The 16,437-nt window shown below is 35.8% G+C and overlaps 1 protein-coding gene across 1 annotated transcript in view; it reads left to right on the forward strand.

Moving 5' to 3' along the window:
* Positions 1–16,437, forward strand: part of GLT1D1 (glycosyltransferase 1 domain containing 1) — a gene marked incomplete at its 5' end in the record, with an annotated part of 53,575 nt that overhangs the window by 12,887 nt on the left and 24,251 nt on the right. Inside the window, 3 exons of the mRNA XM_080628469.1 lie at positions 3,788–3,839; positions 7,149–7,185; positions 8,269–8,325. Coding sequence (XP_080484595.1) covers positions 3,788–3,839; positions 7,149–7,185; positions 8,269–8,325 — 146 coding nt within the window. The remainder of the gene's footprint in view (positions 1–3,787; positions 3,840–7,148; positions 7,186–8,268; positions 8,326–16,437) is intronic.

The following is a 16,437-nucleotide window of genomic DNA, read 5'->3' on the forward strand; positions in this document are numbered from 1 at the left end:
ACTCATTGTTTCAACATCTCCAGAAAGAAGTGTCCTTTTCCTTGCCTTCAGCGGTGTTTGATCATGTCCATGTTTGGCCAGTAAGCCCTTTTCTCATTGGAAACTAAAGCATTTTACATATGTAAAGATTCCAGTGGATGACATTAAGAAATAGTTTAAGTCTTATTGAGATTGAGGCCAATGTTACCATTTTATGTGTAGCCAGCATAATAGCTCACCGATGGCAGTGATGGCGCTACTGCTACCTCTCTTACTCTCTTTTTCCTTTCTCTTGCTTGTGGCTGTGTGATCCACTCTTCCTTGTGCCAGGACTGGACTGCTTTATGAGCAGGTTTAACTCACTAAATGGTGTAAAATTGGCTTTTTTTTTTTCTGGGTTAGTTTTCTACCCCTTTAATAAGAAAAGTCAGCTTGTGGAAGGATACGAGAAGGATGTCTTCTTGGTGGCAGTAAGTTGCTACAGCAGGTCACTCAGCTTCATGGACTGTACTGTGCCTGAGCCTCTGACTTGAGTATTCTGAAGAGTCATCACTCCAGAATTGAGCTCTACATAAGCAAAGGGGTCTCTGAGTGTACAAGGTGAGATAAAATTTAAGCATCTGGAACATCTTATTAAATCCAGTGGTACTGCTTGCATATTTACTTTAGGAGAACTTAAATACTTTGCTGAACAGCGCTTGATCAGGATACTATCTCTGTTCATTCTAGGTAAGACAGATAATTACAGTGGGTCAGATGCAGCAGTATGGATTTTAGTTTATGTTAGCAATGAGGAAACGCATACTGAATCTGCAGCAGGCTTGTATCTCATAGTTTTACCTTTGCCAATAGCACTATATGTTCTAGCTGTTATTAGCTAGCTTAACACTGGCATAGATATAGTCTTCTGTCTATTGTGCCCTATAAAATATGGTAGGTAAACAGATTTTAAAGACAGCACTTAATCACACTTATTGAGAAATCATTAGGACATGTTCTTACGTCTTAGCATGACTTGTAGTTGGAAAACAACTTAAGGACCCATTCAAGACAAAGTTTATATACTTGTTTGCTTTTGTTATCAGATAATCAGAAGTTATTCATTAAACAGGTCTGAAGGAAGAGAAAAAAAGGTATCTAATGTGTCAGCTAAATTTCAGCACTGTGCAAAATGAAAAGTATATAAAACCAGAATCTCTGAGTGCCAATTTGATCCAGTTCTGTGTTTAAAATATGATCTGTCACAAGTATAACTAATATACCTGTGCAAAAACTGCTTTACTGAATGTTTGGGGTTTTTTAATGATAATTAAGTTAGGAACTTGAAGTATAGCTTAGTAGCAGGGATTGCCCATGATGTTTCAGAATACATTACTGCATCTTTATTCAGTTGATAATATTTTCTCTGCTACAGGAAAAGTAATTCAGTTTTCTAGAACTTATTCTGATTGTACCTCTTACCCAGTATTATCACTAGTATTATTCATTGCATAGCTGCTAAATGAAACATTGATTTTATTTTTTTTTTCTTTATTGATTGCAGGGTTCTGAGGAGACAGTATCATGAATTGTAGATTACTTATCCAGTACAATATACCATCACATTCCATAAAACAAAGTATTGAACATTGTCTAGCTTTATGAGTGTTTCATTTTTAATCAAATTTCTCTAAAGGGTAGTTATACTCCTGTAAGGGTATTTTTTTTTTCTGTGGAACAGTTTTATAGACTTAGGAGCAACAGAGTATTTTCTGCTTGTTAATGCAGTGTATTGAAAGTGTAATTGCAAAAACTGGAAGAGGAGTATGTGCAACTTGACAAAACAAACATTTGCAAAGGCTTTAATAACCTTAAAGCTGTTAAGGTGTACATATGAAATTCATTGTAGTACCATAAAGCAGATACTACAAAACAAATGTATGGGAATAAGGCTTGGAATAAGGTTTGTTTCAACAAACAAAAGTAGAAGTTATAATTCAGTATTTATGTGACTTCTAATGAATGATTGTGATTTCATGTCCCCAAATTATAATGTCTCCAATAGAAAAGCACTGCTCTGGTTGTGACTCAGCAATGTGCTTCATCTCTAGCCATTGAAGTGTCATAGGGTCATAGTCATAGGGCCGGCTCAGGACAGAAACATTATGTCTATGAAAAATAAACACCAAATCAGAAGTGTAATATGTGATAACCTCTGTTTTATATTCAATATCTATAAAAGCAGTAAAAAAAAAAAAGAAACTCTGCTTAGCAGGCATTTTATGTCTCTCATGAAGGAGGCGTTCAAACAGTCCTATTCCACAGTACTGATAGTCTTCAAAAATGGTCCCATTTGTGGTTCCAGTTAACACTAAAATACCATTTAAGAAAAGTCAAAGTATGTGTTGATATTTCATCACAACTTAAAACCTACATTAAAGCCCAGCATGTTCTTAAGATCTCTTCTGAACAGGGAATCTTTATTAACTCTGACTCCATAAAAATATCTCGTATGACTTCTTGGTATTAGACCAAGCTCCCATTAAGCATAACTTGTTTATCTAGATTGCTTAAAAATCTGACTTTTGTGGCTAAAGTCTGTCTGTGCTGAGAAACCCCAAAATAAAATCTGCTGCTTTTAAATGTTGTCTGATGTAACTTTTCCATTATGTGAAATGATAGTGTGCCATGTCCATTTCATAAAGGCACGTAAGTAGAAGTCCAGCTGAGCCATTATAAACAGCCATAAGACAAAAAGTGGAGGTAAGGTTGGGAATTAAAATTCTCTTTTTGCTGCCAGATGACAACTCTAGTCATTAAGTTATTCAAGTATACTTTGGTTTGCTTGTTCATACGTTGGTGTTATCGTTTATATATTATTACAGAGGAGGAGTAGATGGTGTTAATATACTGTTCTACAATGCTTTCATTTAAAGGGCCTTCTCATATCAAAGAAGAGTCTTAAGGTGAGAACAGTCAAAGTGCCCTTCTATGAGTATTGTGTCTGGCTAGGTTAACGGTTTCCTTGCTTGAAATGATGACTGTGGTAACTCTAATTTCTGGGCACTGAATTCTTCCCTATTTATTATAGAAGAATATCAGGCATTTAACTCAGCACTGTAAATTTCATCTGCACTGCAGGTGCATAACATTCAGAGCTACGGAACTGAGTGTCCCAAGCCTGTGAGATTTCGGAGCTGAAGCTCAATCACTGGGTCATCTTCTTTTTTAGTTTAATTAATTCTGGTGTTTTTCCTGAAGAATAACATTTTTGTCTCTCAAATGTTTGTTACTCATTGACAGCTTTGACTACTTAGAAAGAAGGAGAGAACTTTGGGGAAAGGTTTAAAAAAAAAAAATCATCTACCCATTTGAATTAAACTCAATTGCAGTGAGTTGCAAACCGTGGGGCTGGGTATTGTCAAACAACAATAGTATGAAAGTAACTGGACTTAAGATCCCTTCTTACCTCTCTTCCTGATTGGGAAGAGTGCCAGTGCAGCTTGTAATGATGTAGAAACAGGAAATGCTAGCTCACTACTGCAGCTGTACATATTAAATAAATGGGGGTATGTTCCTATTAAATGGGTTTTCTCTTACTTTAAGTAATCCTCACTTTAACTCCCAAGAGCTCTAAGTTGGAAAGCCTGAAGGATACTGTTTGTTTCACCAGTATTTTCTGGTAAAACAAATAGAAAGCCTGCTTTCCTGTCTTGCATCTATAATAATGCTCTTTGTTCTTACAAAGATTTTTTCTGAAGTAATTTCCTGGTTTTATGTTTAAACACTTTAAGCAGATGTTTCCTACTATTTTTGTCCATTTAACTAGGTTTGCAGTGGCTTTCACAGTGAAAATGAAGGAACTGGCAGCAGCAGAGTGGGTATGTTTACATGATGATGGTGATGCTTATAGTATTAGTAACTATGCATTCTCCTAAAATGTTTTCTAAATAATGCTAGAGAATTGCAATAATCTTCATATTCTTTATTCCTGTTTTTCCTTTCAGAGAAAGCATTTCATATTTATGTACTTCGACAGGTCAAATAGATCTGGCATTTAGAAGCTGTTTAGTATTTGAAAAGAGTATACAGCAGTTCAGGAAATGTTTCTCTCTAACATTTAAAACTAATCATTGCTGCTGTTATTGAGATTCTCCTGATGCCATCCATACGCATATATTGTTTCTTTTTGCATCATTTAATAAACTCTGTGTTGCTAAAATTGCAGTAAACAGCTTTACTTACAAGAAAGAATTAGGAAGAATAATTTGAAAATACTTGTTTTGTCAACACTGGAAATAGAATGAACTTTTTAAAGTGAAATCCAGAGGTAGAACTGAAGTTATGCTAAGCCCAGCAGTATGTGATATACATCCCTGTTGACCAGGCCTTGAGAAATATGTAGCACATAAATAACTTTGTTAAAACTCATCTCTCCTTCTGAAAACTAAATGAAATACACTGTGCTGAACGGTACATGGCAAAAACACTGTATAAAATTATTTTCATCCAATAGTATAGTGGTTAAATACATTTGGCAATGTTTTTGGAGGAGATCATTTAGCCAGGAAAGGACTGGGAGTAATAATGGTTTGTTCAGTTTCTCTTAATTTAGTAGGTACCATTACATCTGCTGTATTGCAAGTCAACTTCAGAGATTCAGTGCAATTATTTTAGTATCTGATGCTCCTGTTTGAAAACAGACTGGGTCAACATTTTCACCCCTGCATGGTTAAGTTGATGGCAGACTGCCAGTGGGGAAAATTGAGACAAAGCCTTGAAGTAGGCAGTGCTCAGTCCTGGTTTCTGAAGACAATAGTGTCAGGCTGCACAGTGACCTCTGAAAAACTCCACACCAGGCAGCAGGGCTGATTTAGCTTGCTAGTCCTGCTGATTTTCTGTGCAAGGTTAGCTTTCTAACTAACTTCTTAGCTAAAAACTTGTGGTGGATCATAGAGAACTTCAGTGAGCACCAGATCCAGTGAAGGGCAAGCAATGACTATTTGGCTGACAGTAAGGGGCAACACACTGGGATAAAAACAACAAAGCAGGACGACCCTCTTGCAGCTGCCACCAGTTGTTAGCGCCACTCACCTCATCTTATGAAACATCAGCTAAAGGGGATCAATAAATGCAAGAAGTAGAAACTAACTGCTTGGTATCTCTGCAGTTCTAACTTGCATTATAATACAAACTCATTAATACACCCTTGCCAAAAAAACCCAAAATCACTTAGAGTGGAGCTTGTACAACAGTTCAAATTAATTTTCAATACGTTGTTTCAGCATGAGTTGACTAATTTTTTTTTCAGTCTGTTTGCGTTAGAAGGATAGCTGAGCAGACATAGGATCTGGTATTTACATTACAAATACAACTTGGTTTTAATAATTACTAACATTAACTTCATGATGGGTAAACATGAAAGGCTCTGGTTCTGTTGTAGGTCTTATGGCAGAAAAAGACAAAGTAACAGAGTATGAGGAGGAAAAACAAACTTGGACTTCAAAATTCCTTTGAAATCACCACCTCAAATGTTTTTAAGTATTTTGATTGTTTTTTTACCTAAACACGTTTGTGCTCTGGGCCTATTCTCAGTGTTTTGGAGAAGGTCTGTAGTAGACTGGGAATTGGAGGCAAGTCTGTCAAGTCCTAAACTGAAATACCAGCAGCTGATCTGTATCTTAAATGCTGCGGCTTGTGTTGTTTTTCTCGCTGTTATCTTCATGTAAAGGGTGAAAGCAAACGCCACACATTTACTTTCAAACAGTGAAGATAAGAATACATCTTTCCTTACTGAGGTCACAGAATATTAACACTTTTTATATAGTAACTCACACTAATCTGAACTGCATTATTTCTCTAATGTGTGCTTTATTTGTTAGATGGTCAATTAAGAATTTAAATTATGAACATGTAAGCAATTTCACTGTGCTCAAGGGCTGTATCTTCTGAAAAATTCTTTTCTATTACATTGGATAAATTATCTTTAATTATGAACTATATAATGCAGTATTTATAATGTTCTGTATTCCAGGTAAGTTTGAAATACTGTAAAAGACCTTGTGCTTACGGTCAGTGTTTTATTTCAGCAGTGTGAAACCGGTGCATAAGGATTGGAAGGTTCAATATAATTAAAAAAAAATTAAGCAATAGCATTAATTGAAATTCTTACAAGAATATAGTTCAAAACTGAAACATTCCAGGTTATATTTAGCAAATCTATTGGAGATTACACCAGCTGAGTAATACCTTCCTTAGCATACTCCTTTACAGACATTACAACCAGTGCTTTTTAGAGCAACTAGCACAAAGCTTTGCCCAAATACTGTGAGCTCAAAAAACCTCTGCTTGTTTGCTGGGGAGTGGTGGCATTGGGTTTTTTGACTTTGGGTTTCTTGTGTTTTTGTTGTTACATGTAGAACGTTCCCAAGGATACTTTGATGTTTTTGTGGAAAAGATATATTCCACAAATTCATTATTTGAGTTGTAGAAAGAGACTGAAATATGAACTTGCTATTTAATCACCTAAATGAAATAACTAGCTTAGTAGCACTTTGGGAGTAGCTTTGGAAGTTATAAGTAATTACTTCTTTTAAAATAGCTATTTTAAAATAATTTCTTATGCAATTTTTATTTGGGGATATTCTGCAATAACTGCTACTGGACAGTTTTCCTGTGTGAACAAGTCCACATATATTTGTCAGCAATTTCTGAAAAGTTTAGAGGTAAATGTGGTTTGTTTCATGCCTAATGTGTATAAAATTCTATTATGGATAAATGTAGACTGTGGTTTCAAAACCAGCTATAATTTTTTGGGAAGTAGGGCTGTTCTGTAGTTGCAAATCTTTCTATTCTAGGGCAATATTTTAATTTCCTATGCAATAAACAGTTAATGATTTTGATGAAGGATACAGAGATAAATTAAAAATACATTTGCACAACTTTGTAATTGTGTTAATTGCAAAATTGATTCATTGATACTCTAAATGTTCATTGTAAATGTAACTTGCATTGCTGACTGTTGGCTTTTGGTGTAAATGAAGTGTATCTCTCTAATTGTCTATTTTGATTTTTAATAGTCAAAAGAAAACCACACTGATATGCATTGTGTTATACCAGTTGGGGTTTTTTGAAGATTGATATTTTATGGTGAACTAAGAAAGTTACTTTTCTTCTCCTTCTCTTTAAAGCCAGATGCTAGGAAGAAAATATATGTCCAAACTCAAGGTGAGAGTTTTGAAATGTTGACTAAGGCATTCAGTTTATTAGTTTATTTTTACAAAAGAAATATTTTGCTGAAATGGGTATGGTATTTGAAGTCCTAATTCCACTGAAGTTGAGCTTTTTGCCATTTACATTAATTGAGGCAGTATTGCAGTCTCTTAGCCTAAATTTTCAGCTCTTTTCATTCTTTTTTTAAAAAAGCTTTACCAGATTCCTTACAGTAGGAGTCTGAAAGATAAGGTAACATCTAAGGTAATACTGAGCTTTCTTCAAAGTATATGGAAGTTCTGATGCAGTATGATTATTCTCTGAAACTAAATTCCTTTTGATGCTTTGAGTTCCCAGCATAATGATGCCCAACAAGTATCTTATTCAAAATACTTGGGTAGTCTAGGAACACTCAACTCAGTGTTTTAGATGTGATTGATCTACAGATTCCAAAGCTCATTTGGTATATTTAATTTTCAAAGAAAATAAAATTGTTTTCAGAACTATTATGTTGAAAAGCTCATTATGAGGTCTGTTTAGTCCATATTTTGTCTATATTTAAGACCATTGGGAGGTAATAGCTAAGATATTTAAAAAATAATAGTTTCATTAGTAAAATAATTGATCTTTAATGTGAGGCAAACCAAATAAATTAACATTCAGTTTAAATTAATATTTATTTAATTTTATATCATTTTAATTTGCTATCTTTGCCTTATGTTAAGGATTTGGGTCTCAGCTGACCTGCATCTGTTTTGGAATAATATGCCCCCTCAGATAATACTATTGCCTATATAGATTTTAAAAGGCCAATATGGCAAGGTATAAGTGAGCTTAATTCCCTGGATTGCTAAAGAATTTCATGCGCTGTGTGATTGAGCGAAATTTTCAATTGAATTTCAGCCTGATGACTACAGAAGGATTGTGCAGGCAACCTGACTCTGTTGGGATGGGGAAAGTTTGAGATGAAAACAGCTGTGTATGGAATTCAGTATGCTTGACAGAAATACTGATTTCTCAGGGCAACACTTCGAGAGCCATAGTTCAGCCATCCAGGGACCAAATAAACATGTTGTGTTTCTTGTTTTGTCTACCCAGGAATTAAGACTACACCCAAGGAAACATTTGACTGGTATAGATTTCTACAAAATGCAGGTAAAACTCACATTTTTTCTGTGCTCACCATATTTATTCTCAGTAGATGTTAATGATGAAAGAAATTTATAATGTGAAGGGCAACTGATTAGGTTGTAAAATGACTTAATGATAAAAGTGAAAAAATCTTCTATTAGATTCAGGCAGAATATCAGTCAGATTAGTCTGGTTAGTAAACTACATAGGCTGTCTCCACATTTCTGGTCTGAATAGCACCAAAAGATAAAATCATTATGACGTATGGGTCACTGTCTCTTAGAAAGTAAGTTAGACTGAAGCACCAACACCTGAGCAGCATGCTGTGCCTTAAAGTTTTGTGATAGAAGCTCTGGATGTCTTTTGCAGAAGAGCAGGTGAGGCAAAGAAGTGATGAAGAAAGGAAATACGTGTTGATGTTTTAATATATGGTCTTGACCTAGAGCCTATTTCTATTTTCACCAAAGTAACAGCATGTAAGGCAGATGACCTAATTTAAAGACACCTGGTCTTGGCAATGCTTTAATTGTTCCAGATGCCTTTTCCCAAAAGAAGAATTCGTAGGCATTTTACTGTGGTAAAAATATTTCAATATTATATTCATCAATCTGATCTCTGATAGTACAGCTGTTCCCTCTGTTACAAATGAATCCTTACTTGTCAATTGCTTTATCACATCAGTAAATGCGTGCCATTATTCAAAACTGATGCCACTTTTAAGCTGAGCTTGTGCCATTATTTTGTTCTCAGTAAATCACAGCACACAAGCACAGCACCACTAAGATTAATAATTTTCTGAAGTGAAAAGATTTGTCACTTGCTAGCACAGCCTCAGTGTTGATTTGATCTCATGTCCAACCACTTTATGATTAAAATATCAGTCAACAGATTGAAGAGGGGGAAGCTCCCCCTAGAGTGCATTTCATCTAATGTATTAGAAACAGTATTTTGCCTAAAGTGTACTAATGCAAAAGTGCAAAATAATTCATAATGTACATGAAAAGCAAACTAAAATGTGACTCTGACATCTGTGCCTGTTAAGTAATCACTTGAAAACTGGAATTAAATCTTTCAATATTATTTTTTATGACTGTTTCATCTCATCTTAGCAGTTTTGTCTCTATCCATGTGGCAGTCTACAATTTCCACTTCTTTTAATATTGCCCAAGGAGGTAGGTTTTTTGGCTGTACCAGTTAGGAGTCAGAGTGGATGACTCCTAATTGGAGTTTATAAGGATTTTCAATTGAATTGCTTTTCTGGGTATTTCCAGTTTCAAAGTCTTAAAAATTCTACTAAACTTGGAGCCATCAGTAGAAAACCATCAAAAATAGAAGGCAGTTTTGCTCAGAAGAATATGATTTTAATAGTGTGGGCTTGCACAATGAAGTGCACTTGAAAGGATTCCTAGCTTTCGTGCAGATAAAGCTGTCCAATCTTGTTCACCTTATGGCTTTTATGACTTTTTTTTTTTTTAAAGGCTTTTTTCATGAAGTTCTATTCCATATTTAAAAGACATTTAATGATTTTTGTGGGAAATATTTAAGCAGATAATTCTGGCCTGTATCTTTAGTAGTGTCCTTGAAAATTTTTCAAATTCAGGATTCCAAGGACTGAATGTAAAGAAACAGGACATGCTTCTACAATGCAAATTATAATACATTTGAGGCATGAGTGTTGAACATCCTTGGTGATCAGACCATACATTGTCAGGTTATTTAAAATAAAATAGGCTCTTCAGAATGTTTCAAGACCTTCTTCATAGAGCAGACTTCTTATGAATATTCTTTGTACTGATTTTTATTTTTTTTTTAGTCATAGAACAGCCTTAACATCTGACTCATGTTAAATATAACCAGTACATAAATAGTTTCTTTAAGTCAGTGTAATGGCTTCAGAAAGAATTTAATGGTAAATTTAAGTGAATTGCAGACTACATCTAATACATTTCATTGTGGCAGGCTTCCCCCCACCTCCAGCCCCCAAATGTGAATGATACTAAACCAAAAGCCAAGAAATCTCAGCTTTTTGTACATTTCATCTCATAGTTTGGATTGCTAAAGTAAATAGTAATAGCTTAACAGAAACTGAAGCAGTGCTGTGAAATGTTATTGTTACCGGTACAGTACAATCTTAGTACAAAAATCATGGAGTTAGTATTTTTTCACAGTCTCAGTAGCAGACTTGAGAGTTGCAGAGGTGATGTTTGTGTAGTGTTCATGTGCTAGCTGTTAGCTGCTATATTCAGTAGCTGGCTGTTAAAACATTTATTGACTAAATCTACAAAAACAGTGTTTAATCTGCATTCTGATTAACAGTCAGCTTCATAGTTTGTCCTATGAGGATGAGAGACTGTAGTCAAACCCGAAAGTTGAACCAAGTGCAGATTTCAACACAGACTTCCAAGAAGACAATGTTTTCAGTATATTTAGTAACTCAGGCTGTTTAGGGTAGTGTTGCAGCCTGTGTCAGTCTGGAGGTCAGACCAGATGATCAAAATGTTTTTCTCTGACCTTGTAATACAGGAATTTGTAATACAACACAGTCAGTTTTGTTACCCATTGTTACCCATGCCTATTTAGACTTGAGAGAGACAATGAAAGTTCAGGCTTTTGCTGTAAATTGATTGACAAAAAATTACAAGACAGGCTGAGTAGATGCTAAAACTGGGACTGATCTTCTCTAACAATTTAGCTGAGGGATTGAGTTTAGCTACTTGAGATCACAGGCAGGTTTGATGTCATCATACTGTGATGAAAGGCTCCTTTTGATTTTAGTGGAGTGTGGCTGAAGCTTGTGAGATGTAAAACCTAATAAACACTTAAGACATCATGTGATTAGAAGATGTAGATAGCTAATAACATCTATGCTAATGAACTGAGAAAGCTCTTTTACCCAACAGATAAGACTAAAAACTGGTTTCCTGGAAGGTGACATAGAATCACAGGATCAGATGCTTACTGCACTGTCAAACAAGACATGCAGTGTACATTTGTAGTTTGATTTTTTTCCTCTCGGATAGTATCAGCTTCCTAGCATGGCTATTTTCAGAGCTTGAAAAGTTTACATAATCTATAATAATACAGACAGGGTTTTACAGAGGTGTTATGTTTTCCTAAAGCTATGCTGGAAATAAAGAACCACGTAAGAAAAATTAAATAGTGAAAGTTTGTGCAGATATATAGTTGACCATAGAAATAATATCATAGCAGCAGTAAGCTGTGTTCCCCAGCAGATCTGAAAGCATAGAGCATTTTTGTTGTCTGATCTGTTAGAATTAATGAGAAACACGGGAGAAGAAGGATTTCTGGAGAATTTTGCAGTCGGATTTCTCTGCATTAGTATCCTGCCCCTGGAAGTTAACAGGTTCATATAATTTCTGTTGTCTTCAGAAACATCTCAGCAATTCACTTATTCAGTTATTCACTGTTGAACGTGAATGGCAGGATAAACGCTTTGGATACAGTTATTACCTTCACTTCTCCTTAATTTCTACAAAACAAATTGTAAAATAAAAGCTCAACTTCATAAAATGGTAATAAATGTTCAAGATCTGCAGGTGGCTAAGTGTATTTCTGAAATAAGACCTAATTAGGCTAATAGTTGTTGAAGTTCTGTGTCATCAGTAACTTCAATTAAGGAAACCATGTCAAACAAGTTGGAAAACTTGGCTGGTCTGGGCAGCTTGTTTTTAATAGTTGGCTTGTGAAAGAGACACAAAGTCAGACTCTTGATGCCAAGAGACTTAAAGAACCAATGATGGTATTTCTGTTGTTTGTAGGGAGATGAACGTGAAACATAACTACGAATGGAAAGATTTAGAGTATCAAAAATACATGCCAGCTTCTTTACCTCTCAGCAAGGTAATGCTTGATATTTCTTGCTCAGAGGCTTGCAGCTTTTCAGGAAGATTAAGGATTTGCAGTAATACATTTATTTTTACTGTACGTCTGTGATTACTACATTTTTTTTCCCTGGTAGTACCAAGGGGAGTGGAGTTAAATGAATTTATTCTTTCAGAATATGGTTAGATAACACTTCTACTTATTCTTGCCTTTCTTAGAAAAACAGCGTCCTTACTAATGTTGCAGAAATGATTTGGGGTTTTTCATTACTTGTGTTCATGTTTTGCTATCCTGGCATCAAAGTACAGATTTTAATAAAAGCCAAAGTATAAACTAGCATAGTGTGTCATAACAGTAAAATAGTTGATGTGACAAACAGTTAAACAGTTTCAGATAAGGAACAAACTAGGAGACAGTGAAATCTTAAATAGCAAACTGCTTATTTCCAGTGTTGCATTATGAAAACATTTACCACGTTTCACATACTCCATTCTCTCATTCTGTCCTGCAACTGAAGACCTCAAAACAGTTTACCAAAAGTTAAACCCAGTGCTGTTACTCCATGCTTGCAGATGATGGGTAAGTCTAGATGGATAAGTCTAGATTTGACAGACTTTTTCTAGGCCATGCCATGACTCAGTCATTGCCAGCAGGAGAACATGAATCCTGAGTATTAATCACATTTTATCTATTCACCACTATATTTTGTGCCAGGTTCCAATACGATCAACAAATACATTGGAACAGCACTAGGATACCCTTTTGATCATGCAATTCCTTTCTGAAATTTGACGTGCTAAAACTACATTGCTGTATTTCAATTTTGAGCAGCATAATACCACCTCTGCTCCATCATGAAAAAGGAGTTGCATGACCGTGGGAGTTCCGTGTCAGTTTTAATCTTCCGCTGTGCCTGTCTCATTTCAGCTCACCTGCAGTTCATTTATTACCATCCCCATGGTTCTGTATGGCATATGAGGACAGCATAACATCAAGTTGATGAGAGGATTGAGTTTTCATAACCCCATCGATCTCTGTTCTTGTTTTGACCTCTCACATATTGCTAAATAGGTGCCCTGCAGGCTCAAGACTAGCTGTGGCCAATGTGCAGCTGGTTTTTATAGATAAAGCCAATGTAACAAATCAGACTACAGCCATAGACAAGTACTGACAATGCATGTTTAAAGGAACATCTCTTACCAGCATTAAACAATTGTTTTTGACACTGAAGGAGATGTTGATTACAGTGGCAAGACTTGACTTGCATTTAGTGTGTAGTGATTCTGAAGGATGGCTGGAAAACATGGACCATGCAGTCTTTCTCTTTTTTTATTACCAGTGATTATGTACAAATCTTTCCATTTTGTATTTTCTTTGCAAAGCATGCAGAAGGATGTATGAACTATGAGAAAATGAAGCACAGTGTGGGGTTTCAAATCTTTGCTTTTGTAACACTAACAGAAATAGGAGAAACAGACACAAGCTTCTTTTTTTGTTATTCCGGTGTTTGCATATCAAACAAGATAGAGTCATAGTGAATGTATCAGAAGAACGAATCACTTGATTGTGCCATATTAATGTATTTTCATTTCAGAACTGAATCACACGAGGCAGTAATGTATGAAGTAGCCTATCTGGGAAAGGCAGAATGGTAGCAAAAATTCACATATCAAAGTCTTGTTTAACCTCTAGGAAAAAGAAAAACTGTCTTCTCTCGAATATCAGGTTTCATCCAGCTGATGGCTATAGCTGGTAGAGGCAACTACTGCAGTTATTCTCTTCATATGTTTCCCTCGTCAGTCTTCTTGTGAGGACAAAGCATACTAAAATGGTTGTTCTCTTGTACAAATGATTGTGTCCTTTTTTCACAGCAGGTGTGCTAGCAAGGCTTCAGGAAGCAACAGGTTGGAAAACAAGGCATTGTCTTGATGTGTGCATTTAACCATTTTCAATAAATGAGCAGAAAGCTAATAAGATATGCAAGTGCTGCTGAAGTTTGATCTTAAGTAGAAAGAGAATGAGTAAACTCCCAGCACTAAACAGTGGCAGTGATGTGCTGGGAAGGCAGTCTTCTCAGAATGTCTTTATATGCTTCTAAGTGGATTGAGTGGGGAAAGTCTGCCTGCAAAAATGAACTAGGTGATGACTAAGATGTAAAACATACAATAAAATAAAACCACCTAATTCTTACTTCACTAAATTGGATTGCAAAAGCAAACCTAGCTCTTCTATGATACGTTTTAGAAATGCCATCCAGTTTCTGGAACAGTGTATCCAGTATCTGCTATTTTGGAGAAAAGTACATAGAGTTTTGTGATAAAGTAGTGCTTTGTAAAGTTGCATGAAGGGGGTGGTCTGCAGTGAGAGTTCCAGGTTGTGAATGTATTTTCAAAATAACTGTCAGATGAGTGGACTATTTTCATTAATAAATACTATTTTAGGTAATTTCAGTAGTGAAATAATAGGATTCTTGCTGATGAGATGCTCGGGATAAGTACCTATAAATGCCACATGAACTGAATGGCAATATCCAAATTACAAAGTACAATTGCCATCTGTGGGGCCAGTTTCTGTTTTCTGTTTTGAGTTAAGGTTTTTGTACAGGGAGCAGAATGGCAGTCAGTACTGCACAGAATTGGTCTCTTAGGGCTTTTCATTGTCACAACACATTCAGCCCTTATCTAGTAAGATGAAAAGACTGAAAGCTGTAAGATAGAAACAGAAAGATGTTAAGAGAAAAAAGTTTATTTCAAGTGTAGTTAATATTGATTAGGTATCCCTGCCTGTAGCAGGGCGGTTGGAACTAGATGATCTTTAAGGTCCCTTACAACCCAAACCTGTTTATGATTTTGTGATTCTACGATTAGGGTACTGTCATATTGAAAGTACAGTAATTCTATAGTCTGTGTGAGAACAGGAAGACCTGTTTTCTCGCTACTTTCTAACTTTTCAGTGCTAACTCTAAGGTTGTTCCAAAATAGCCAGAGCAGAACATTGATAGGTGGGAGTTCATGATGTAAAATGAATATTTGTGCCATATGGATAGGTAAAATGTGATCTGAATTTTTATGACACTTTCTAGTAATTCGTTTTGTGTGATTTATGTTGTAAATTGAAACCAGTGCCCCATGTCTTAAAAACAAACTGTTAATGGTCCATTGCACCAGAAGAATGGCTTTTTTAATCCAGATGTTTGTGTATTAGAAATTACAAATTATTTCTTGGTCCAATAGCCAGAAAAATATTACTTACCATGTCTGCTGCAGCTGCTCTCGACAACTCAAGCTGTTTAAGTTAAATGAAATAGACTCAATAATGAACCCTGTGACAGGGAACATTTAGAAGTCTCTGAAATGAATTTTAATTTTAAAAGCAATAACATTTGAGTATGTAATAAGTCTTTTGATTCTCCCTCTCCCACAAAATACAGGTTTGATGCAGAACTCCTGTTAATCCAGTTCCTTGGCATGAGGGGAGATATTCCTGGCATATGTCTTCCAGGGTCTGACCCTGCCATTAAGTTACACAACACCGTAAGGAAACGTAAGCTGCTATCTAGTTTGAGTGATCTTAAATTACAAACTGCATCAGTTCAGTGATGCTGTGTAAGCAGCTGAGTTATTCCTGCAGCTGGTGAAAAATGGAAGGGAAAGGGAGGAGGAGACCTCAGGGAAGGGAGCTCGGTAGTGTTCAGCAGCAGCGGGTCACTGTGTCACCACAGCTGTCCTTGCGGCCTTCTGGGTAATCATAAATCTCACAGACAGTCATTCTGACCATACAGCACATCCCTCCTGGTACCTATGTGACATAGCCCTGTGTGGGACCCATGCATTAATGTCCCACAAACAGCCTGCTGATGATGAGCAGCAGTTTGCTGCTCCTTGTTGAACTGCCTAATGTTAGATAATAAGTGTCATCTATCCTTGCCATGAGCTCAATAAATAGGTGAACTGAAGGACAGCAAACTGATTTGTTTAGTACAGTAAATCAAATGTGAACATTCCAGCCTTCTAGTGTTTATTAAATTATGTTGTTGTTATGTGTGTTCATTCAGCAATTTGTGGATTATATTGTTTTATTATAAACACATTTTATAAGTTCATCACATAGTGACCCTTCTCCAGAAGTGTGTTCTGAATTAATTGTGCTGTCATAGAGCCCATGGCAACTGCAGTATCGTACATCAGACCTTCTTTTTCTAATATAGCCTACAAAATTATTTTCTGTGGGTTGTTGCTGTGTATTTACAAGATTTTTAATGTTAAAAACTTGCATGTTGAGGTTTTTTTCCCC

This window comes from Psittacula echo (genome assembly GCF_963264785.1).
Source record: "Psittacula echo genome assembly, chromosome: 13".
Lineage (NCBI taxonomy): Eukaryota > Metazoa > Chordata > Aves > Psittaciformes > Psittacidae > Psittacula > Psittacula echo.